Below are 21,978 nucleotides of genomic sequence, written 5' to 3'. Positions count from 1 at the left end.
GGATATAGTGGAAATATAATAACAGATAAGTTACCTCAAGAAGACACACTTGAAGACAAGTGGGCATTTTTCTTTAGATATGCAAAACCGTGGACTAAAAATGTTTGTAAGTGGGAAGAAATCAGAGAGTTCTGCTCAAATTTTCCAGTTGAAGATAATAATAAATGTATAACTTATGAATTAGAACACATTATAAATGATACTTCTTCATCATTGAAGCTACCTTTATATCCATTTAAACCAGAAATGACAAATACAGATATGATTGAATTTTATCGGTTTAGAAAATGTAAAGAAAAAGAAAATGATATTATTTATCAAGATAAGTAATTTTGTATTTTGTATAAATATAGAGTTTAGCATGCAAGGTAAATCTTAAATATTGGCGGATAAAAAAGTTTTTTTCTTATTTAGATAGCATTAAATTATTTTAAATAATGGAAAGTGATGATGAGGAGAGAATTTTTGGTCATGATATATCTTTTAGTAAGAAGAGTGTAGCAAAACGTCTTGGAATACAAATTAAATCATCTGTTAAGTATAAAAGTGTGCAAAAGGAATTAACGAATAATGAAAAAACTTTGATTGAGCTAAGTAGCAGTAGTTCAGAAGATGATATAGATAATTCACTACCTAAGGAATATGGTTCACATGCAACATCAATATCTTCTTCATCAGAAACATTAAGAGTGAATGTAAAGGTGTATACTAGAGAAGATGCAGATATAACTGTAATAAAAACATTAATAGTTACATTATATAGAAGCGACTTAATAATGAAATTAGTTACATTTATATCTAATAACTTATTACCTATAGTCGAAATAGAAAAAATCAAGGTCTTTTTTGATGGGGATTTATTAAACTATTCAGATAACTTTAACTCTATAGAAATTGAAGATAATGAACAACTAGATGTAAAAGTTCCATCTGAATGCACATGGAAAATTTAAAATATATAATATTAAGAATTGAATTATTATTGAATTCCTCTATTTGAATTTATATTCCTTTCATATGGAGCATTTATTGGTAGTTGTACTGGTTGTAATGGGGCTGAATAATTTGTTTCATAAGTTCTGTCTGGATCATTAATAGATAAATCACCACAAGCAATAAATGGGACACTAAATGGATCAGAAATTAGATCTCTTGTCAATTTTGTACTATTAAAATTTCTACATACAATAAATGCTTCAAGACTTGAATTTCTGGAACTAGCAGGTTTACAACAATCAACATATTCAAAATAATAAAACATTTGTTGATATATGAATGCAATATTTTCACCTCTAAATATTTTAGCAACAAATGATCCACCATCACAAAGTAATTTAGTTGTGATACTTAATGCAGATAATAATAATTGATTTTGTATAAATTCATCAATATCATGAAACCCTGTAACATCCGGTGCACCATCGCATAATACCAAATCAGCTTTTTCCCCCCCAAAATAATCAAGAATAATATCAACTGTATTCTGTGATGTGATATCACCTTTTATTATATTAACACCTTCTATTGGAGCCATATCTTGTAAATCAACAGAAACAATTAATGCGTTATTATTTTCGTTACAATTTAATTTTTGAGATAAAACTTGACTCCAACTACCAGGAGCAGCACATAAATCTACAGCTCTATTTACCCCTTTAAAAATTGGATAATATTGATCAACTTGTAATAATTTATATGCAGATCTTGCACGATATCCTTCTTGTTTGGCTCTTCTATAATATATATCTCTTCTATCACGGCTAAGTTTCCCCATATATTTGAATAAAACTTTAAAGAAAAAAAATATTACTTATCAAGTTAGATATTTTAATATATTAACCTTGTCTATTTTGATTTATTATGCTACAACTGATATTATTACTAAATAAACCCAATTTTAAGATAATATTGTTGCTTTTATATAAAGCGGTCAGGAAAAATCATGGCTAATTGTATTAATAATAAGCAATTTTAACATAAAAAAGGATCAAGTACAATGTAAAATATATACAATACCATTTTCTAACTAATATAAAGGCATTTTCTGTATATTCTTAGTAAATCAAGTTATTGCAGTTATAAATGATACTATATTATTTAAATATTTTATAGTACAAGAAAAAAGAAATTTATATACTATATTAAATTCATTTTAAAACATTAACTCAATAAGTATATATACTGTGTAGTATTACAAAGGATATTATTGAAGTAAGTTCTGAAGATTAAATATACGAAAATTAAGTATTTATCATATAATACATGAAATTAAATATTTATATTACTGACATATATTATTGATTTTTATTGAAGAAAAGATCACAATTTTTAACTAAAATATATTTGAAAAAATTCACTTATCAAAGTTATTTATTGAACTTAATGTTTAATTTAACCGAAATATCAATAGTAAAATAAAGTATACTTATTTACTTATCAAATATTCTCAAATATTTGATTAGGGTTACTTCAATATTAGATATATCTGAATTTTATATATATAAATTAATTTCAAATATTATTAATTTTAAAGATGTTATTTCAATATTATTATTAGTTGTTTACAGAATCAAAATTCAAATAAAAGATTGTCTTTAAATATTATAATTACAGTCATACAATATTAGAAATATCACATTTATATAAAGAAAATAAGTGAAAAACTTATCAAAATAATAATAATATGTAGCTATTTACTCTATTAATATTTTTAATTTAAGGATATTAATATTGCAGGAATCTATAATGTAAACCTTTTATAATATTAATACCATATATAAATCTAATTTATCATTTTAATCAATTATATACATTGTGATGTTATATTAATGTATAGTCTATTTTAAATTTGCCAATTATTATATTAAAGATTAAAAAGAAAAGTGTAAATATTAATTTAAATAATCCAAAAGTACTAGTATTTCATTATACAGTTAATATTACCTTTTTATATTAATCTAAATAATATATATAGAAAGTAAAAATTCCAGATATTAAGAGAAATTCCAATAACAATCTATAAAATTTAGGTTTCTTCAATATACCTTTAATATATTTTCGTAAGATATATCTAATAATTATTTATACCAATATTTTACTATAAATCTTGTATGTAATTAGATATATTGAAGGTTCACTTATTTCATAATTTACCAGTAAATACTTATTTAATAGATAATTTAAGTACAAAATCTTTAATTAATCTGAAAATTTTCTTAAATTATTGCAAACCTATGCGTAAGACAAGGCGGATCATGCGAAAAGTATAGGTATCGAATACTTAAATAATGTAATTAGTGAATAGATTTTCTAATATTAAGTAGAAATTCTGTAAATAATATATATTAGCAATAAAATATATCTTTGGAAAGATATCCACTAGAAATGGTTAATATTAAATCACCGAATAAAGATATTTCGGTTTTTTCCCAGTGCTTAGCCCCAAACCCTAAAGAGGAGGTATTAGAAGATATTGTATTTCACCCAGACTCAGTTATACTTCCACCTGTCTCAGCAGTTCCATTTGATTATTATCCATATTCTCCATGTTATAAGCATCCGGAAGTTACATGTAGTTATCCTTTTGTTTCTTCACCACCATATGCTGTTCATTATATGACTAATTTAGGAGTTCCCAGTATCTTCCATCCTTTAGATATTAGCCCAGAGCAGAGAAAAAATGTATTTCAAAGGAATATTGGTAGAAATAGACATATTAATGTAGAAAGAGGTGAAGAGAATTTGGGAAAATTCTGGTCGGCAACTCATCCACAACGACCAGTTGGTTGTATGGGATAATTACATAAAATTCATCAAAATTAAATTAGGAAGATCTATTAGCAACTTAAGAAAAATAATTTACTATTTTATTCCTTTTCTTTATTGAAAATTCTTTTATTAATAATAGATAATAGATAATCTACTATATAATTAACTGTTGGTAGTGCTCCAAGTCCTTCTTCACCACAGGCTAATTCTTTGTAAATTGGTTCAACTATTATGAAACCAAAAGATTTTAGTCTATTAATTTGAATATCTGTTATCGGATGAGACCACATCATTGTATTCATAGTTGGAAATACAATGATAGGTTTTGAGAAGTCCCATGCTCTAGCTATATTTGTCTAAAAAATTATACATAATTTTTAATACATAATAGAAAAACAATTTTAATGATAGATTGGCTTCTCAACTTACCAATAGATTGTCACATAGACCATTAACTAATTTCCCCAATGTATTTGCTGATAATGGTAAAATAATAAACATGTCTGCCCATTTCCTTAGTTCTATGTGAATAATTGGATCTCCTTTAGATTTCCAACTAAGTTCTTCCTCATCACTTATAATATTCATACAAATTGAGTTAAAAAAGTGAGCTGAAGATTTCGTGACTACAATTTTGGTGATGATTTCAATATTAAGTTTCTCAGCAGAGTTAGTTAATAATTTGATAATATCTTCAGTTTTAATAGCAGCTACACTTCCTGATATTCCGACTAGAAGATTATACTGAATCATTTATTGAATATCAAGTATTTTGTTGTCAAATTATACTAAATTAGAATTATATTAAAGAAATATTGTCAATATAAAAAAAGAAAAAAAAAATTAGAATAAATGCAGAATTGCTCTAGATATTAAATACTATAAAATTTAGTAAAAAGAGGGGGAATGGAAAACGGTGAGGGAAGGTCTGGTACAGACCAAGGCCAACTTGACCTGCAAGTCCATACTTCTCATCCCCCCCCTTTGGGCTCAAGGAGGTGACAGCCTCTAATTATCTGCTGGCAAGGCAGACGGACTCTCTCCACTCCTCCTACCCAGCCAATACTCCCACGCCGGGAATCGAACCCGGGTCGCCCGGGTGAAAGCCGAGTATCCTAGCCCCTAGACTACGTGGGATTACATACTTTTGCCCTCTAGATAAATTAATATAACTATATAAGTACCTTAAAAAGGTCAGATCTTATTAAAATAGGCGCTAAAAAATAAACTCCTTTTTTAAAAAGGGTACTATTTTATTATTATTATTATACTGTATGTGTAAAGTTTAGTATGGTACTTATGAAATATTAGAAATGCCAATTTTAGCTTAAGCTACTTTTTTTTTTATAATATTTTTATAATATCTATTTAGAATTGTTAATCCTTAATTCTGACAAATTCTATTAAAAAGGGGAGTTTTTATTACTCTAAATTTTTTATCTATGTATCTGTTTATTAAAGAAACTATGTTTTTAGTTCACTATTTAGTTATTTTAAGATATTAAGTGATAGGCTGTGTATTTATATTCAATTTATCACAAAAGTATTATTTAAACAAGTAACTAGCTTAAAATATATTGTAATTAGATCAATATTATTGTGTACTATATAGTTCTATTTTTATTTTTAGTTTTATAATACCTTGAAGATAAAATTAATCGATAAATACTAATAATATATTATATAGTTCCAGTAAAATATAAAAATATATATACTTTTAGATTAATTATAGAGATACTGCTAAACTATTTATTTAAGGAATTTATTTATATTTATTTGTATAATATTATATAGGAAAATTAATTAAAATGTTTTATTAAGAGATTTAAAAGATTATTCAACATTACTTTTTATTATTATTACTACTTAAGCTATTTTTAATATAATACATAAATATCAAATAAGATTAATAAATTTACCAAAAAAAGTTTATATTTTCAAAATTCAATTATTAATTATCTCTTTAATATTTTATTTTATAGGTTATAAATATTTAAAATATTACCTATTAATATATTTGATAAAAGTCATCTTTTACAATAAAATCTACCTTTAATTTAAAGTATACTATAATTTATTTTAATTTATTTAAAAACTTAAACCTAATCTAATATTTATATAATTTCAGAAGTTTCTCTATTAATAGAAATATCCTTTCAATAGTTATTAAATTTGATCTTAAATTAAATAAAAAATCCTTGATATTTAATAAGGTATAAGGTATTTTGACAATATAAGATAATATACCAAATATGAGATAATCTCTTTAAAGAAAAGTATTAGTAATAAAGCCTTGGTAACTACTAGATCTTTTCATAGATAAATATTATCATGGATATGGATATTTATTTATAAACTATTCCTAATTACTTCTACTTTCTTCAAAGCTAGGATACTAATAATTTACAATACTATATCTCTTATTACTATTCCAAAAGAAGTAAAAAAAAAAAAAAAATCTCCCATATCTTTTCTTAAATTCATAGTTTAAAATATTATTTTGTTTTATTATTATTATTACTATTATTTTTCTTTTTATAAAAGAGAATAAATTAATAAACATTAGTTATCTAAGCTACATTAAAATTAGTACTTCTAACTACTACTTTTTGATGCTAAAGTCCTTGATAACCAATCAAGACCTTCATACAAACCATCACCAGATGTTGCACATGTAGATTGAATGTACCAATGTCTATTCCGAATATTACTTAATTGAAGTTTCTCTGTAACATCAGTAGCACTCATAGCATTTGGCAAATCTTGCTTATTTGCAAATACTAAGAGGGCAGCATCACGTAATTCATCTTCACTAAGCATCCTTGCTAATTCATCTCTTGCATCGTTAATACGTTCTCTATCATTACTATCAACAACAAAGATTAGACCATCAGTGTTTGAATAATAGTGTCTCCATAATGGTCGAATCTTATCCTGACCACCTACATCCCAAACTGTAAACGATATATTCTTATATTCAACAGTCTCAACATTAAATCCAATTGTTGGTATTGTCGTCACTACCTCACCTAGCTTTAGTTTGTATAAGATAGTTGTTTTACCAGCAGCATCTAACCCAACCATTAGAATTCGCATATCCTTCTTACCAAATAAGTTTCTCCATATCTTTGTTAATGCTAGTCCCATCGTTTAACAAAACTTAAAATAATCAAAAAATCTAATCTTCCAAGTTTTTTATTTCTTTAGAGACGACCTATTTTATATATTCAAATTGACATTTATATTAGATAGCCCCACAAGCGCTGATATGTCTCTCTCGTGTAGTACTTAGTACTATACACTCACTCGCAATTATTATTAGTGACATTGATATATTAAATTAAATATCTGTACAGATAATATACAGAACAAATCTCCTAAAAGTCTGAATCTTAATCTTAAGAGAAACCAGAAGATATAGTTAAGTCTACTATTTGATAACAATAATAAATTAATACTTAGATATTTAGTGGAATATGAATACATATGATCTAAATTTTTTATTATCAAATAGTATCCATACTTTCTCCTATATAAGATATCGAAGTATTAGTTAATTTATGTATTATTTATTCTGTATATTTCCTATAGAAGATAACCATAATATTGGGACATTTAATATTATCTAGGTCTATATTATAAACAATTTTTTTTAATAAAAAGAAAAAGTATAAAACTATACCAACTATAATATTACTTTATTTTTCTTTTGGTAATATTTAATAAGGAATCTTAGGGTTTCATAAGTATAAAGAAAAAAAGTGCATCGTATGGCGCCACGTTTGGTTTGGCGCTATAGGGTGCACTTTTTTTTATTGATTTTTTGTTTTGACCTATATAATAGCATGAAAAGTAGTAACGTAAGATATAAAATTAATGGGATTAAATTTTTGTAATATAAATTAATTTAAAAATGATTCAAGGAATATTAAATTATTGGTACTCTAATGGTGCTAATAACTATAGTAGAATTGAATCAAAAAGTGATACTGAATCTAGCTTAGAGAGTGAAACAAGTAGTGACAGTATAGATGAAAGCCATACATTAAATTGGGGATTTCTAGATTATGTTGAACACCTTCTTGTAGTATCAAGGTCTATAGAGGCCTCATCTGAGTTGAACTCTACAAATAACCCTATATTTCAAAGTATATGGTCTAAAATAGATGATAGAGCGAATTTATTACATAGATTAATGTTACATAAGGTAAGTATAGAGATTTCAGTTATATAAATACTAAAGATAATTATTTGAATAATTTTTTTTTTATTTCCTTTTATATTGTATATTGAATAGGCTGAAAAAATATATAAGAAAGGTATTAAGACAGTAAATATTAGGAATAACCAAGATATATTAAGGAATGTACAACAATATTATTTTAATATTCATGTTAATATTAAATTATTAAATAAACCAGAATTTAGTAATACAGAAATTAAAAGAATTGATTTAAAGACACTCATAGTTTTAGATTCAGAAAATTGCCAACAATTTAAAAATAAAAAGTCAAATAAAATAACACCTATTGAAGCTATATATATGGAAGCTGCTAAATGTTAATTATTATTTAGAAGAATTATCCAGAAAATTTGTATTTCTACCTACAAAGTTAAATTAATTAGATAACTAGTGCTTAGTATAGCGCTAAACATTTTGAGCGTGTATAATTTTTATTATTACATAAGATAATAAGCAATATCTTTTACATTTTAGAGGGTAAATACTAGGAAGAGTTCTAAGTTAGTAATTTTACCTAGAATGTCAAAATTACCAGAGTATGTAAAAGAATTTGCAGAAGAATTATATAATCAATATGAGAGCCTATTAGACTATGAGAGACTTTTAGACGAGACTATAATTCAACAGAAATATAGCTTAAGTGATGTGTGGTTAACTTTAATGGATGATAAAAGTATTAGATGTTATAGAAAAAAATTAAGAGTTCATGTATTTAATACTTTCACAAATCAGAAAGCACAAGATATAGAACTAGAATCATTTAATATGAATAATGATTGGACAAGTAAAAATCCACCATCATGGACATTAAAAATCCAGGGTACTATTTTACAAAATGAAAGTATATCTCCACGATTTACTTCATTATTTTCACGTATTGTAGTAAATTTATCTGAAAATGAAACAATAATATGGGATAAAAAGACTAGTCCATTACCTGAATGTGATGGATTAGAAATTCATAGAATAGGAGGAGAAGAAAAAAATATAGACATATATTTTTTTATTGATTATAGAATTCCACATTATAGCTTATCTAATATATTAGAAGATTTTATGGGTACAAGTATTTCTAGTTTACCGAATATTATTAAGAGATTATGGCAATATATAGAAATAAATGGGCTACATAGTATTCAACAACATCCAACTAGTATAAAACTAGATTCTTTATTAAAAAATATATTTGGTGAGGATATAGATATTATTCAATTATCAGATATCCCTGATTTACTCAAAAAACATTTATTTCCTCCAAAACCTGTCCATGTTTCTCATCATTTAACATTAAAAGGAGATTGGATTGATAATGAATCTACTTATGATTTTACTGTTGATCTAACAGAACATGTACCAGGAGATATAAATCTTTGGTTACCTAATATTTCAACAAGAATACAAGGAAATAGTGATTTTATAGGTATACATAAATCATTAGAAGAATTATATCATAAAAATCAAACTATAGTATCAAAGATATATCATTCTTGTAATAAGCGGAATTTCTATCTTGGGTTTGCTAATAAACCTATAGATTTTATTCATTCATTACTAACTACAAAACATTTCCAACTTTATGGTAGTAATGCAATTAATAATATTTTATCTGATCCTAATGCTCTTTATGAGTATCAAATAGCAGATAAATATGCAGAATATTATAGGCAACCATGGGTACCAAAAGCAGTACAAAAATATTTATTTGCTAAGAATAGAAATTTTGATGATAGGGTTAATAAAACTATTACTTCTGTTTCTGCATATGAGAAACATAAAAGAAGACAAACTATTCCTCATGATCAACATCCTTCATCCTTCAAATAGAATGCACTAAATAATAATTTAAATATAATTTAATGAGATTTATATTGTGAAATATTTAATCTCCTTTCAAATATATAATACTAAATATCGATAATAAATTATAATATAATCTTAATATTTAACTCTTAAAAAAGATAGAATTAGTGTTATTAATCATTTCTAGAGTACTATAGTTTAAGTGAATAATTAAATTCTAAATTTCTATGAGTATTAGAAAACAAATAACTTATGCAATTATAGCAAATTTTCTTTTAGGAAAATTTAAAGCCTTCTTACTTGCCTTAACTGTTAATCTATTTGCTTGAGTAGCTGTTAAAGCACGTCTCTTTGCACGGGTTAACTTAGGACGTAAATCAAGAGGTACATATTTACGATTTGCATATTGTTCTCTCAATGCTTTCTTTGATCTCTGAGATAAAATTGTCAATATACGTGCAATTGCTTTCCTAACAATACTAATTTTTGATAACTTGTTTGGAGCTGTACCAGTTGATTGTATAACTCTTAAGTTTGCTAATTCTTTCTTTAATTCTACAATCTTTGTCATCAATTCTGCCTCAGATAAAGAAGTTAATTCACGAATATTTACACCACTTAATTTTGTCATCTTAAATAATGCTTAATAAAATTCTATCTAGAAATAATCTTAATATAAACTTTCCTATTTTAAAGGAAGAGTGTCTATTATAGTATTCAGCATCAATATTTATTATGGTACCCGGTTATAGAATATGTATAAAATATTTTCCGTCTCAACCGCCAAAATTGTAATTCCCTGTTTTTATTAAAGGGGAATAAGAACATATATAAAGATTAATTTAAAAGAAAAAAAAAAAGAAAAGTTTAGAATAACATATGTAAGTTCACTATATTAAAATATATATATATATTATTCATTCTTGAGGGGCTACATAGGGACTTTAATAGGATTGCACTTTTCAATCATATATTCTGTTTTATCATCTATTTTATGTTGAGGTGATATCCCCCATATTTTACATTAATAATTCCTCTCAATATTTGCAATATTCTGTACATACTTTATATTATACTTTTTATCAAATAAATCTATACTTGGTTAAAATAGAATTATATATAATTTGTTGTATTATCATTACTTATTTCTCCTTTTTCTTATAAAGTCATTAAATTTTAAATTTACCAAGAATACAAAAATTAAGCCATTGACAAATTGTATTAAGAACAATAAGTTCCCATATATTTAGCATATATATAAACTTCTTTTTTTAATTTATATGAAACATCAATATCCATATCATATTTATTAAAGTAATAATTATTAATAAAATTCAATTTTATATTATATGATTCTGAAAAATTCTCAATAATTCTCAATAATTGGTTGCATAATTTCTTTATAAATATTACTTAGTTTATTATCTTGATATAATGTTAAAACAAGATCATTTCCTAATAAATTTAATATCTCATTTATTAAATGATATTTGTATATATTTCTTAATTTTATAAATTCTCATTCTAGATCTTCTCTATATTTCTCTATTGCCCACTTTATAATATTATTTGTAATCCAATATAATGATGAGATATTTAAATTTTTCTTTTTTCTTCCCTCATAAGTACTAAGGTAAGATTTTTTTGTAGGTAATATCATGTTATTTCTAGTAATATAATATTTATTTAATATTAATAAAAAAGACCAAATTTTAAAATTATTATTTATTTCAAATATTAGTAATTAATGATAAACTAATCCTGTTGTACATAACTTCCACCAACAACATCTAATATTCTTTATATCCTGTAATCAAGCTACTCCATTCTGGAGCTCTTACTTTAGTAATATAATTTTCAATAAGTAATTCTTTTTTTAATTATATATTCATATTTTAAGATCTTTCTTATATATCTAATAGTATTTCAAATTAAAGATATTTTAATTTCTAAGATTTTGAGTAACACCGCCAACTTCTACGTAATAATCCTTAATTATTTACACACAAAAATATTGTTTTATACAATAATAATACATTACTATTTACTTTTTATATAAAGAAAGTAATAAGATGAAACTCTTTATATTTACTTTTTTTCTTATATATTTATATTCAAATTATATATCATGTCAAGATATTTTAGTTGATAATTCAAATGGACTTCGATATTCAAATAAATATAATTATTTATTAAATAATTCTAAAACTACTAAGTTTAGAATAAGAATATTAGATACACAAAATTCTTCAATACCATCAATTAAAACAATTGAAAATACTGTAGAAGATCATGCTTCTAACTTATGGAATTCTTTATCAACTGGTGCTAAAGTTGGGATAATTATTGGAGTTATTACTGCTTCTATATTTATTATTATAGGTATACTACATTGTTTATGTTTCTTTAAATTATGTTGTTGTAAATGCTGTATAAAATAAGGTAATTAAATGGTTATTGGTTATAATAGTTAATAGTTATTACTTTTTAAATTATAATTTAATTAACTAACCATTTATAAAGCTATTAATAATTAAGTTATAATAAATAATATATCAACATTACGTTAATATTTTTCGATATAATTTAGATTATAATATCTAAATTGGATTATAATTCATTTTTAGGTTTTTAATACTGTAAAATATAAAATAATTCATTATTGCATCAAATGATTTGGCGTCACTTTTGCCCGCCTTCATGCAAAATTTTGTTAGATACAGGTACATGTATGACAATAAACAGAAATTTTGACTGTAGAAATTATTAGCTAGATATTAGCTAGATGAGGAATATAAAGAATGATAAATTATATAATATGATGTTTAATAAATATTTATATGATCTAAGATATTTTCCTTCTTTTTCAAGTCAATTTCAACAATTACATAATAGCTCATATATTATACATAATAATTTATGTTCACCAATATTTTTAAATCCTCGACAACAGCTATATACGTGTGGAACATCTCAGATTTATAGTTATCCAAATTTTTATCAAAATATGGTGCAACAACAAATATTAATAGAACAACAAAAACAATTAATAGAAAGTCAAATACAACTCCAAAGACAATTACATAAATTACATTCTGCAACTCTTAATGAAAAACAAACTTCATTTTCAATTTCTCAGATACAACATGATAATAATGCAACATATGTAGTAAAAACATCTACTAATAATATATCTTATGAGGATAATATTATACAATATAATATGATAAAACCAAATATTAATATTGATACAGAGTACCGAGATGAATCTGAAATTGAAGTAATAATTAGAAATAATGACCAATATGTGCAATTAGAAGTATTAGATGATGAAGATTTGAATGATGAACAAATTTCATTTGAACCAGTAAGGTCTGAGATAATTGAGATAATTTTAGATGATAATATTTCAATAAATTGTAATGAATTAGCTAATATGAAAGATAAAAAAGCTGAAGAATATACTAAAGAAGAAATTATAGAAAATACTCAATCAGTAGGAATTACAGTTTCTAAAGTTGAGCTTATTGAAGAGATAATTGAACCAATTTCAAACTTGTATGAGTTAGTAAATAAACAACAGGGAAAATTTGAACAAAATGAAGATGATAGTAATAATGAATATAATTATAATAATGATATTGAAATTAATGACAATAATAATAACAATAATTATAATCATAATAACAGTAATAATAATAAAAATAATCATAGTATAATTTATGAAATTAATGAAATTAAAAATAATAATAGAAACGATGGAAATAATAAAATAGAAGAAAATGAATCTAAACTATTAGAAAATAAAACATGTGAATCTAATAATGAATCAAATAATTTATTATATACTACATCAAAATTAATAAATAAAAGTAATTGTGAAAATATCAGTTTAGATAGTATTAATCAAATCAATTTATTAAATAATAAAAATAATAAATTATCAAATTTGAATTTGGAAGATAATACATGTATTAATATAAATTCTTTAAATCCACAAGATTTAGATACTTTAACTCCTATAGAAAATTGTATAAAAGTAATTAAAGATAAAGATAATACTAAAGAAAATAATTTGATTTTGGAAATGGAATCAAATAATGAATCTAATATTGAGTCAGATTGGGAAAATATTTGGGAATCATATTATAGTTCTAAATCACCAGATATAAATGATGAGACAGACTCTTTATGTTATAGTTTATTAACAACATCAAGGACTGATATTGAACAAGATAATCTAAATCAAAATGAATTAATTGATTCAGAAAGACATCTTTATAAAATTACAAATAAATCTGAAAAAGAAATTTTATTTAAACTTTCTCAATGTAGAGTAATTAGCTCTAAAATAATGAGGAATTCTTCAATGAATTCACCTATTGAAAATAAGATAGATGAGATTAATAATGAAGTTATAGATTTCAAAGATATATCAAATAAATTATATAATAAGTCAAATAATAACATCTTTCTTGATGAAATGGATTTGGGATTTAGATCTCTAATTAATAATGGATTAAAATTAGATATATCTGAAATGGCTAAACCTAGGATAATAAAGAAATAAAAATTATATTATGAAAAAGTAAATAGCTAATTTAAAAAAATAAAAAAAAAATATTTCAATATAAATTATTATATAAAATTAAATAGCATTAATAGAGGCTTTATGTCTAAATTTATGTTTTATTCTTTCTGCTGGATGATAACAAAATTGGGTACCAAATATCAATATTTTATAATTATTCAAATGTATCATAAAGGTACAACCAGATTTTATTAAAGTACGGACTTTATTATCTTTAGAAATAATTACAAATGTTTCTTGGGTTTCCTTTATTATAATACCCTTCAAATTAATATATCCCTTATTATTACTTCTAATAATTTCTAATAGAGCTCCATGAAAATCACATTGGGTTATGTAATGACAAATTTGGGATAATCTTGTTATATTTTCAGAATTTATTGATATAATATTATTTATATATTCTTTCCAAAGTTCATTTAAAAAGATAAAATGTTTATAAGATAAATTATTGATTCGAATATCATTAGTAATATCAGATAAGTTACTATATTTCATTGCTTTTTTATTTTTTTTAGATGCACCACAATCAGGTTTTTCTATTTTCTTCTTATCTAATCTAATTATTTTAGTAGCTATACCACTCAATTTTGGATTATTATTGAAGTTACTATTCAATATATCTTCTGAAATATTATTAGAATTCACAAATTTATTGATTGACTTAATAATATTATTATGTATTGGAGTATTTATTAAGGACTTCTCAAGTGATTCTGTTATATTCAACCATTTCTTACACATCTCCAAATTATCTAAGGGATTATAAAGTAAATGACTTGATCTATCTATCGCCATATTAAAATAAAATTAAAAAAAAAAAAAGAGAAAAGAAGAAAAAAAGGAAAGAAACAGATTTTTCTAGCTTAGTTCTCTACAACCTAATAATTTATTATACAGGAGACATCTTAGCGGTATCGTGGTATTATCTAAAAAATTAAAGATACCCGTGATTTTCTAGATTTTACAGCAAATAGTGTAATTTTCCTAGTTAACTATGAGTAACTTTATTATCACTATTAAATTATTACTTAATATTAACTATATCCTAGACTTCATATGTTTTAACCACAATTCTTTAAAAATATGATAATCATCAAATAAATCAGGCTTAAATTGAAATATTTTATCTGTATAATTCCTAATAAAGTCATCTTTTGGATATTCATCAAAAATCCATGAAATATTACAAACCAATGAAGAAAAATATATTGTAGATAAATTTAATTTGAAATTTGGTACAATATCTTTAAAAATATTTATATGTTGTTTATAAGTAAAATATTTATTAAATGAAGAATCTTTATTATTATAAGTAAGATAATATAACATACAAATTATTGAATATATATTAAATTTTATTTTCTGTATATCTGTTATAATGTTATTAAATTTATCAAAATAATAATATCTAAAATATAATTTATTACTAATTAAAATTGAATTTAGTAAATATTTAAAATGATCAATATCTTCTGAAGTTAATTGAAATTTATTTATTAAATTATATTTATAATATAAATCTTTTGTTATATTATTTAAATTAAATTTAATATCTATAATATCTGAAGATATAAAGTATATTAATATTTGAGATAATAAATATTTCATACACATCCATAATGAAATATCCCAAGGAGTTATTTCAATCATTTTAAATGTTAAATTAATAATAAAACATATTAGTAGTGATAATCTATAATTTTTATAATAGCAATTATTATTTAAATATATCTTATTTGATAATTCTATTAATTTATAGATAATCTTCACTTTACAAGGATCACCACATAATTCTGATAATTTTTTTAATATTAAATTAAATTCATTTTCAAATAAAAAGTCTAAATATTCATTATCATATTTTGAATCAATTATTTTATTAGTTGCTTTATCTATTATTATATAAAAAAAAGTTTTAGTCATTTGAAAATTTGGATGTTGTAATAAATTCTTAATAGGTAATGATATTAAATATAATTCCAAAATTATTTGTGGTAAAATAATATTAGAATCTAAACAATATTTCATACAATTCTTTACTTCTTCTATATTAATATTTCCTTCTTTTAATAATAAACTTAATATTAAATAAATTGGATTATTTATCATTTTCCATCTTATTCCTTTTGATTCTAAATCTTGTAAAGCTAGATATTGTTCATTAAAATTAAAAATACTAATAATACTATTCATTATATATTCCCTTATTATTAAATTATGTTTACCAATATTATTTAAAAGTAAAATCCAATTATTTCTTGTTTTGTTAGATATTAATATTTTCATTACATAATCTAAACATTGTAAAATTTCAAGTGCAGTAATACTTCTATAATGATCTGATGTTACACTTTGAATAAGAAGTTCTAATAATTGTAGAATTAACTTTTCATTTTTATTATTAAAATTTATTTCCCAATTTATTAGATATATTATTTGTCTTCTTAAAGTATTTAAAATGCCTAAATTACCCCTTCCACCTAAGAATTTTCCCATATATAAAAAAGAATCTTCTCATATATAAAACTTATTTAATTACCTTGTATATATTGTTATTTTACTTTTAAACACTTTTTTTTTTTTTTTAATAATAATAATAATAATAATAATAATAATAATAATAATAAATCTTTATATCTTCTATAAGACAATCAAGTTAATAGATTTTATTATTGTATAGCGCTAAAGTGATGTTTATGATTATTTAAATTATTATAATTTGAAATGGATAGTGATAATTTTATTAGAGTTGATAATAAAGTTTATTTACCAGGTGATGATATTGAATTAGATGGGAAAAAACATATTTGTAAGTATTTATATATTATTGGGAATATAAAAGGAACTTATTAAATTTCAAATTACATATTATTATTTAGGTAAAAGTAGTGGAATTAAATGTAGAACATATTATTGGCCTTATAATGAAATGATTATTGGATTAAATGGTATTGTAAGTAATCATATTATCTAATATTTACTTAATCTATTATTTATTGAGACAATTCTATTAATACAATATTAATCTATTAATTTTTAGTATATTCCAAATAAAGGTGACATTATTGTAGGGACAGTATTAAATAAAATTGGAGATCTTTATAAGGTAGGTTTTAATAAAGATGTATATTTAACTTCTTTTTTTTTTGTTTTCTTTTTGATATTACAAATATATAATTTATTACTAGGTATCAATTAATGCTCCATATACTGCTATATTACATAATATGGCATTTGAAGGTGCTACAAAACGTAATAAACCAAATATAGATATAGGTAATCATATTTGTGCTAGAATATCATACTCTGATATATCTAGCGGTGAAATTGAATTAACTTGTATAACTCCTGAAGAAAAACGTATATGGACAAGTAATGAAAATTATTTGGGATTATTAAAAAATAAAAATATAATAAATATTTCAAATAATAATACTAAAAAAACCCTAGATAATAAAAATATACAATATAAATGTATTAAAGATGGAATAATTATGAATATACCTATATCTTTAACAAATATATTATTAGCTGATCATTGCTATATACTTAATATAATTTCAAAATATTTCCCATTTGAAATATGTATTGGACAAAATTCTATAATATGGTTTACTGCTTCAACTGTACAACAATTATTATTAATAATGAGTTCTTTAAAAATAGCTAATAAATGTTCTAAATCAGAGGTAAGATTATAAAGTAATAATTTTATTTCTCTTAATATATATTCATTTTTCTTTTTTTTTTTTCTTAAATAAATATAATTTTTAGTTTGAAATTATAGTTGAAAATTTTTGGAATAAAATAAAAATTGAAAATAATAATTATTTATAAATACTATTCCAATTTATGAATCTCTTTTATATTTATTTAAACGATTAGATAAAGTATCAAGTTTATTAGCTAAAAATGAAGAAATTGGTCCAGAATTATTTGGTATATATAATTCTGAATTATAATTATTTTGACATGAATTTGAAAAATTATATGTTAAATATTTTAATTCATTATTATTATATTCAATTTCTAATCCATTATCAAATATAGATAAAATTTCTTGTTTAATTTTAATATTATAAATCCAATCAGGATTATCCCTTATTTTAATTATTATTAATTTTAAAGATATTCTTCTATTTTTAATCCAATTATTAGAAAACCACTTGATATTACTTTTTAATGTTTTTTTTATCATTGAATTTATTAGATCAATATTATAATGAAATATCCAATGAATATATTCTATAAGATACAAACCACAATCATATCCATTATATTGATTAGGTATATTATATGGATTATATATAATATACCAATCATTTGATATATTTTCTGAAAAAATAAAACCACTTTTTCTCATATTTTTATATTCATTATTATAATTATATTCAATATTTAAAAATTTTAGAATATTTATAATTGTTGCTTGTTTTTCTGATTTTTTTACATTTGTATAACCAAGAGAATCTAAACAAATAATCCAACCTATTGATGATTTTAAAATACATTCATCATTTTCATTATATTTATTTAGTATATTTATGTTTTTATCTTTATTAGAATCATTTATAATTTTAATACCTTTTTTTGGAAAACATATAATTAATATCCACCAATGACAAGTATTACTATGTATTGGTATTAATATAAAATCATGTAATAATAAAGGAAATGTTAAACGTTTTATCCAACGTCTCATATTTATATATTCTTCTTTTTTATTACATTTACTTAATAATACATTAAAAAGTGTACTAAATATATTCCATGTATAATTATTATGAGATATACAAAATTCTTTTATAAATCCTAAAAAAAAATCCAGAATAGAATCATCTAAATAACCACATCCTTCAAGTTGGGTTAATGCATTCTTAGTATCTAATATAAATGATCTAAGTCTTATTTTATCCTTATTCATATATAAGGTTTCATAATTATTTTATTAAATTTAAACTAAAGAAAAAAAAAAAAAGATTTACCCGCTATATATATATATATATAATATTATATTTTCTTAATTCCCCTCTCTTTCCTTCCCTAGAATTTACCGCCTCAATATTATTTAAATAATATGAAAAAAAAAGGAAATTTTGAATCATTTCTTAATAAAATCTAGGCGGTAAATTAGGTGAGAATTTATTTCTAATTTTTATTTATTAAAAGAAAGTAAGAAAGAAAAAAAAAAAAAGAGAAGAAGAAGAGGGAAGAAGTAAGAATAAAGATTATTCATGATCTAAATTGGGCATAATTAAATAAAAATGTCGGATCAAGAAAATCAAATAAAAAGTATTTCAGTTATAGCAGATCCAATATTGGAAGGGAAATTATTGGGACGTTGTTTAAAGCTCTTAAGAAAAGTCCATGAATACGAAAGGGAATCTAAAGAACAATCTGGAATCAAAAATAAAAGATTTATACGCCGAGGAGTTCATGAAGTAACTAAAAGTATAAGAAAAGGTCAAATAGGAATTGTCTTCTTAGCTTGTGATATTTATCCTGTAGATATTGCTGCTCATATACCAATATTATGTGAGGAAAAAGATATCTATTATGGTTATTTGGGTAGTAAAAGGACTTTAGGAGCAGCTTGTAAGTCAAAGAGACCTGCAAGTGTTTTAATGATAGCATTTAATAAGGGTCAAAGTGTAAAAGATAAACCATTTGAGGAGTTATATCATAAAGTAACATCGGGTATTAAAAAAATACATCCATATCTTTAATTTAATAATAATAATAGTAATAAATTTCTTAAAAAAAAAAAAAAAAAAAGAAAAAAAAGAAAATGAAAGTAGGAAAAAGTGTATACTTTGTAGACCTATAAATCATTAAGTTATGATATCTTATTTGTATTCAAAGTCCTTAATATTATAATATCCATTATATTTCACTATTAATTATTTCATTAGACTCCATAGCCTTAATAGAATAACATGAATCATCTTCTGTTGATAGGATCTTTATTTTAGGTTTATTTAGTGAATTCATTGATGCTATATTTGGTATCTTATCTTCTTGAATTAATTTGTAAGATGATAAATTTAATAAATCTTTTAATTGTAGAAGTATTAAATTTTTTTCATTATCTATAATAATAATTAATTATTTATAATATTTCAAAATAAAATATTATTTATTATGTAGTTACCTGATAATTTAAGATTATTATCTAATATATCTTTAATCTTTATCTTTCTTATAAAAGTAGGGAATAATGATAATATATATTCAGCATATAAGGTAAGTTTCTGTTTTTCTTGATAAGTTGCAAAATTAATTTGTTTTTCATATGACTTTGTTAAAAATTTTAATATTTGTGAATCTAAAAATAAAAATAATTTTTATATTCCTTATTGTTAAAATGATGATATTTTAGTTTTATTTTTGTTTTGATTTTACTTCTCTTATTTTTTTTTTTTTTTATATTATATATGTTAATACTTACCAAGATATTTACTCTGTACTTTAGTATTGGTTATATTATAATCTTGATTCTCAAGATTATCCATATTCCAAAGAAAACCGTTTAATTTAATTTATTTAAAATATAATATTAATAAAAATAGAAATTTTTATTTATATTTAATAATAAAAAAAGAGAAAATGTACATATAGTTTAAATATAATATAATAGGGAACCCCTAAGAAATTATTTCTAGTAACATATTGAGGGGTAAAAAAGTAATAGTGAATAGATCTTTAAAAATATATTTACTAAATACTTCTGTAGAAATAATATTAATTTAAAATATATATAAAGTTAGATTTATCTTCTTTTTTCTCTCCTTTAAAAACATAAATCTTATTTATTTAAAGAAAGAAAGAAAAAAAAAGTATCTCTATGTATACTTTTTCTAAAAAAAAAGTTAATAAATTCTGAAATCTAAATTTTATATTTGTTGAATATAAAATTTTAAGGAAGAAGACCTCTCTAAGATAGACAAGAATATTGTTGTAATAAAAAAAAAGGAATAAAGAGAAATTTACTTTCCTCTTAGACTAATATACGCGCGCACTACTGTTATTTTTACTTTATTAGTAGAAATTATTAATAAACAGCAATATAGGAATTACAATGCTATATATATAATGAATAAACGCAAGGAACGTCCAGATTATGAATTGGACCAATTTGTAGATAAACGACGTAATCTTGAGGCAGTTGTAACTATTGAGGAATCATATAATGAACTGCGTACAAAGTATGAAAATTTACAGAATAGCCATAATACATTACAAAAAGTAGTGAAATCTTTATTGGAGAAACTTCATTTACTTCAGGATTCATGTAATCAAAAAGATAAGGATATACAAGAATATAAGACTCAGTTAAGAAAATTAAGAGATGCGAATCAGACTCTTAATATATATATACAGTCATCTCATTCATCTGTAATGAATAATTTGACTAATACATTTGGTCCTGATGTATTCTAGTAGTTATTTAATTATATTATTATAATATTTATACTATTTCATTCTCCTCATAGTATTATAGCTACTTTTTTAGCTTAGCAAGGATTTAATAATTTAGATAATATTAGAATAATATATGTATATATATATATAT

General features: G+C 22.6%; 18 protein-coding genes across 18 annotated transcripts; 10 read left to right on the top strand and 8 right to left on the bottom strand.

The window, feature by feature from the left end:
• Positions 1–30: 30 nt before the first annotated feature.
• cand_038300 (uncharacterized protein) lies at positions 31–330 on the top strand (the record flags this gene model as incomplete). Its single annotated transcript, XM_067214053.1, has 1 exon — positions 31–330. A coding segment is annotated over one exon (300 nt), but the record flags the coding sequence as incomplete, so codon positions are not given.
• Positions 331–437: 107 nt separating this feature from the next.
• cand_038290 (uncharacterized protein) lies at positions 438–953 on the top strand (the record flags this gene model as incomplete). The annotated part of the gene is made up of 1 exon (XM_067214052.1): positions 438–953. One exon carries the CDS (start codon positions 438–440, stop codon positions 951–953), a length of 516 nt encoding a protein of 171 aa, XP_067069760.1.
• A 26-nt stretch (positions 954–979) lies between these two features.
• On the bottom strand, positions 980–1,774 carry cand_038280 (tRNA-methyltransferase protein; the record flags this gene model as incomplete). The annotated part of the gene is made up of 1 exon (XM_067214051.1): positions 980–1,774. The coding sequence occupies one exon, from the start codon at positions 1,772–1,774 to the stop codon at positions 980–982; it is 795 nt and encodes a 264-aa protein (XP_067069759.1).
• Positions 1,775–3,384: 1,610 nt separating this feature from the next.
• cand_038270 (uncharacterized protein) lies at positions 3,385–3,798 on the top strand (the record flags this gene model as incomplete). The annotated part of the gene is made up of 1 exon (XM_067214050.1): positions 3,385–3,798. The coding sequence occupies one exon, from the start codon at positions 3,385–3,387 to the stop codon at positions 3,796–3,798; it is 414 nt and encodes a 137-aa protein (XP_067069758.1).
• Positions 3,799–3,866: 68 nt separating this feature from the next.
• cand_038260 (flavoprotein) lies at positions 3,867–4,521 on the bottom strand (the record flags this gene model as incomplete). The annotated part of the gene is made up of 2 exons (XM_067214049.1): positions 3,867–4,124; positions 4,198–4,521. The coding sequence occupies 2 exons, from the start codon at positions 4,519–4,521 to the stop codon at positions 3,867–3,869; spliced, it is 582 nt and encodes a 193-aa protein (XP_067069757.1).
• A 1,842-nt stretch (positions 4,522–6,363) lies between these two features.
• Positions 6,364–6,915, bottom strand: cand_038250 (ADP-ribosylation factor 1; the record flags this gene model as incomplete). Its single annotated transcript, XM_067214048.1, has 1 exon — positions 6,364–6,915. One exon carries the CDS (start codon positions 6,913–6,915, stop codon positions 6,364–6,366), a length of 552 nt encoding a protein of 183 aa, XP_067069756.1.
• Positions 6,916–7,681: 766 nt separating this feature from the next.
• cand_038240 (uncharacterized protein) lies at positions 7,682–8,332 on the top strand (the record flags this gene model as incomplete). The annotated part of the gene is made up of 2 exons (XM_067214047.1): positions 7,682–7,975; positions 8,066–8,332. 2 exons carry the CDS (start codon positions 7,682–7,684, stop codon positions 8,330–8,332), a joined length of 561 nt encoding a protein of 186 aa, XP_067069755.1.
• Positions 8,333–8,530: 198 nt separating this feature from the next.
• Positions 8,531–9,835, top strand: cand_038230 (SWIB MDM2 domain-containing protein; the record flags this gene model as incomplete). Its single annotated transcript, XM_067214046.1, has 1 exon — positions 8,531–9,835. The coding sequence occupies one exon, from the start codon at positions 8,531–8,533 to the stop codon at positions 9,833–9,835; it is 1,305 nt and encodes a 434-aa protein (XP_067069754.1).
• A 226-nt stretch (positions 9,836–10,061) lies between these two features.
• cand_038220 (60s ribosomal protein L35) lies at positions 10,062–10,442 on the bottom strand (the record flags this gene model as incomplete). The annotated part of the gene is made up of 1 exon (XM_067214045.1): positions 10,062–10,442. One exon carries the CDS (start codon positions 10,440–10,442, stop codon positions 10,062–10,064), a length of 381 nt encoding a protein of 126 aa, XP_067069753.1.
• Positions 10,443–11,883: 1,441 nt separating this feature from the next.
• cand_038210 (uncharacterized protein) lies at positions 11,884–12,252 on the top strand (the record flags this gene model as incomplete). The annotated part of the gene is made up of 1 exon (XM_067214044.1): positions 11,884–12,252. The coding sequence occupies one exon, from the start codon at positions 11,884–11,886 to the stop codon at positions 12,250–12,252; it is 369 nt and encodes a 122-aa protein (XP_067069752.1).
• Positions 12,253–12,629: 377 nt separating this feature from the next.
• Positions 12,630–14,381, top strand: cand_038200 (uncharacterized protein; the record flags this gene model as incomplete). The annotated part of the gene is made up of 1 exon (XM_067214043.1): positions 12,630–14,381. One exon carries the CDS (start codon positions 12,630–12,632, stop codon positions 14,379–14,381), a length of 1,752 nt encoding a protein of 583 aa, XP_067069751.1.
• A 78-nt stretch (positions 14,382–14,459) lies between these two features.
• On the bottom strand, positions 14,460–15,200 carry cand_038190 (ribonuclease P protein subunit; the record flags this gene model as incomplete). Its single annotated transcript, XM_067214042.1, has 1 exon — positions 14,460–15,200. One exon carries the CDS (start codon positions 15,198–15,200, stop codon positions 14,460–14,462), a length of 741 nt encoding a protein of 246 aa, XP_067069750.1.
• Positions 15,201–15,443: 243 nt separating this feature from the next.
• On the bottom strand, positions 15,444–16,901 carry cand_038180 (uncharacterized protein; the record flags this gene model as incomplete). The annotated part of the gene is made up of 1 exon (XM_067214041.1): positions 15,444–16,901. One exon carries the CDS (start codon positions 16,899–16,901, stop codon positions 15,444–15,446), a length of 1,458 nt encoding a protein of 485 aa, XP_067069749.1.
• Positions 16,902–17,129: 228 nt separating this feature from the next.
• Positions 17,130–18,242, top strand: cand_038170 (uncharacterized protein; the record flags this gene model as incomplete). Its single annotated transcript, XM_067214040.1, has 5 exons — positions 17,130–17,214; positions 17,285–17,358; positions 17,446–17,511; positions 17,594–18,094; positions 18,180–18,242. The coding sequence occupies 5 exons, from the start codon at positions 17,130–17,132 to the stop codon at positions 18,240–18,242; spliced, it is 789 nt and encodes a 262-aa protein (XP_067069748.1).
• Positions 18,243–18,255: 13 nt separating this feature from the next.
• cand_038160 (ULP1 protease C-terminal catalytic domain-containing protein) lies at positions 18,256–19,329 on the bottom strand (the record flags this gene model as incomplete). The annotated part of the gene is made up of 1 exon (XM_067214039.1): positions 18,256–19,329. One exon carries the CDS (start codon positions 19,327–19,329, stop codon positions 18,256–18,258), a length of 1,074 nt encoding a protein of 357 aa, XP_067069747.1.
• A 340-nt stretch (positions 19,330–19,669) lies between these two features.
• cand_038150 (60s ribosomal protein L7A) lies at positions 19,670–20,131 on the top strand (the record flags this gene model as incomplete). Its single annotated transcript, XM_067214038.1, has 1 exon — positions 19,670–20,131. One exon carries the CDS (start codon positions 19,670–19,672, stop codon positions 20,129–20,131), a length of 462 nt encoding a protein of 153 aa, XP_067069746.1.
• Positions 20,132–20,288: 157 nt separating this feature from the next.
• Positions 20,289–20,917, bottom strand: cand_038140 (uncharacterized protein; the record flags this gene model as incomplete). Its single annotated transcript, XM_067214037.1, has 3 exons — positions 20,289–20,494; positions 20,557–20,730; positions 20,854–20,917. 3 exons carry the CDS (start codon positions 20,915–20,917, stop codon positions 20,289–20,291), a joined length of 444 nt encoding a protein of 147 aa, XP_067069745.1.
• Positions 20,918–21,497: 580 nt separating this feature from the next.
• Positions 21,498–21,845, top strand: cand_038130 (uncharacterized protein; the record flags this gene model as incomplete). The annotated part of the gene is made up of 1 exon (XM_067214036.1): positions 21,498–21,845. One exon carries the CDS (start codon positions 21,498–21,500, stop codon positions 21,843–21,845), a length of 348 nt encoding a protein of 115 aa, XP_067069744.1.
• Positions 21,846–21,978: the final 133 nt, after the last annotated feature.

This window comes from Cryptosporidium andersoni (assembly GCF_001865355.1).
Source record: "Cryptosporidium andersoni isolate 30847 chromosome Unknown contig_108, whole genome shotgun sequence".
NCBI lineage: Eukaryota > Apicomplexa > Conoidasida > Eucoccidiorida > Cryptosporidiidae > Cryptosporidium > Cryptosporidium andersoni.
Note: the sequence above shows the minus strand (reverse complement) of the source record. Positions and strands in the feature narration are given on the sequence as shown.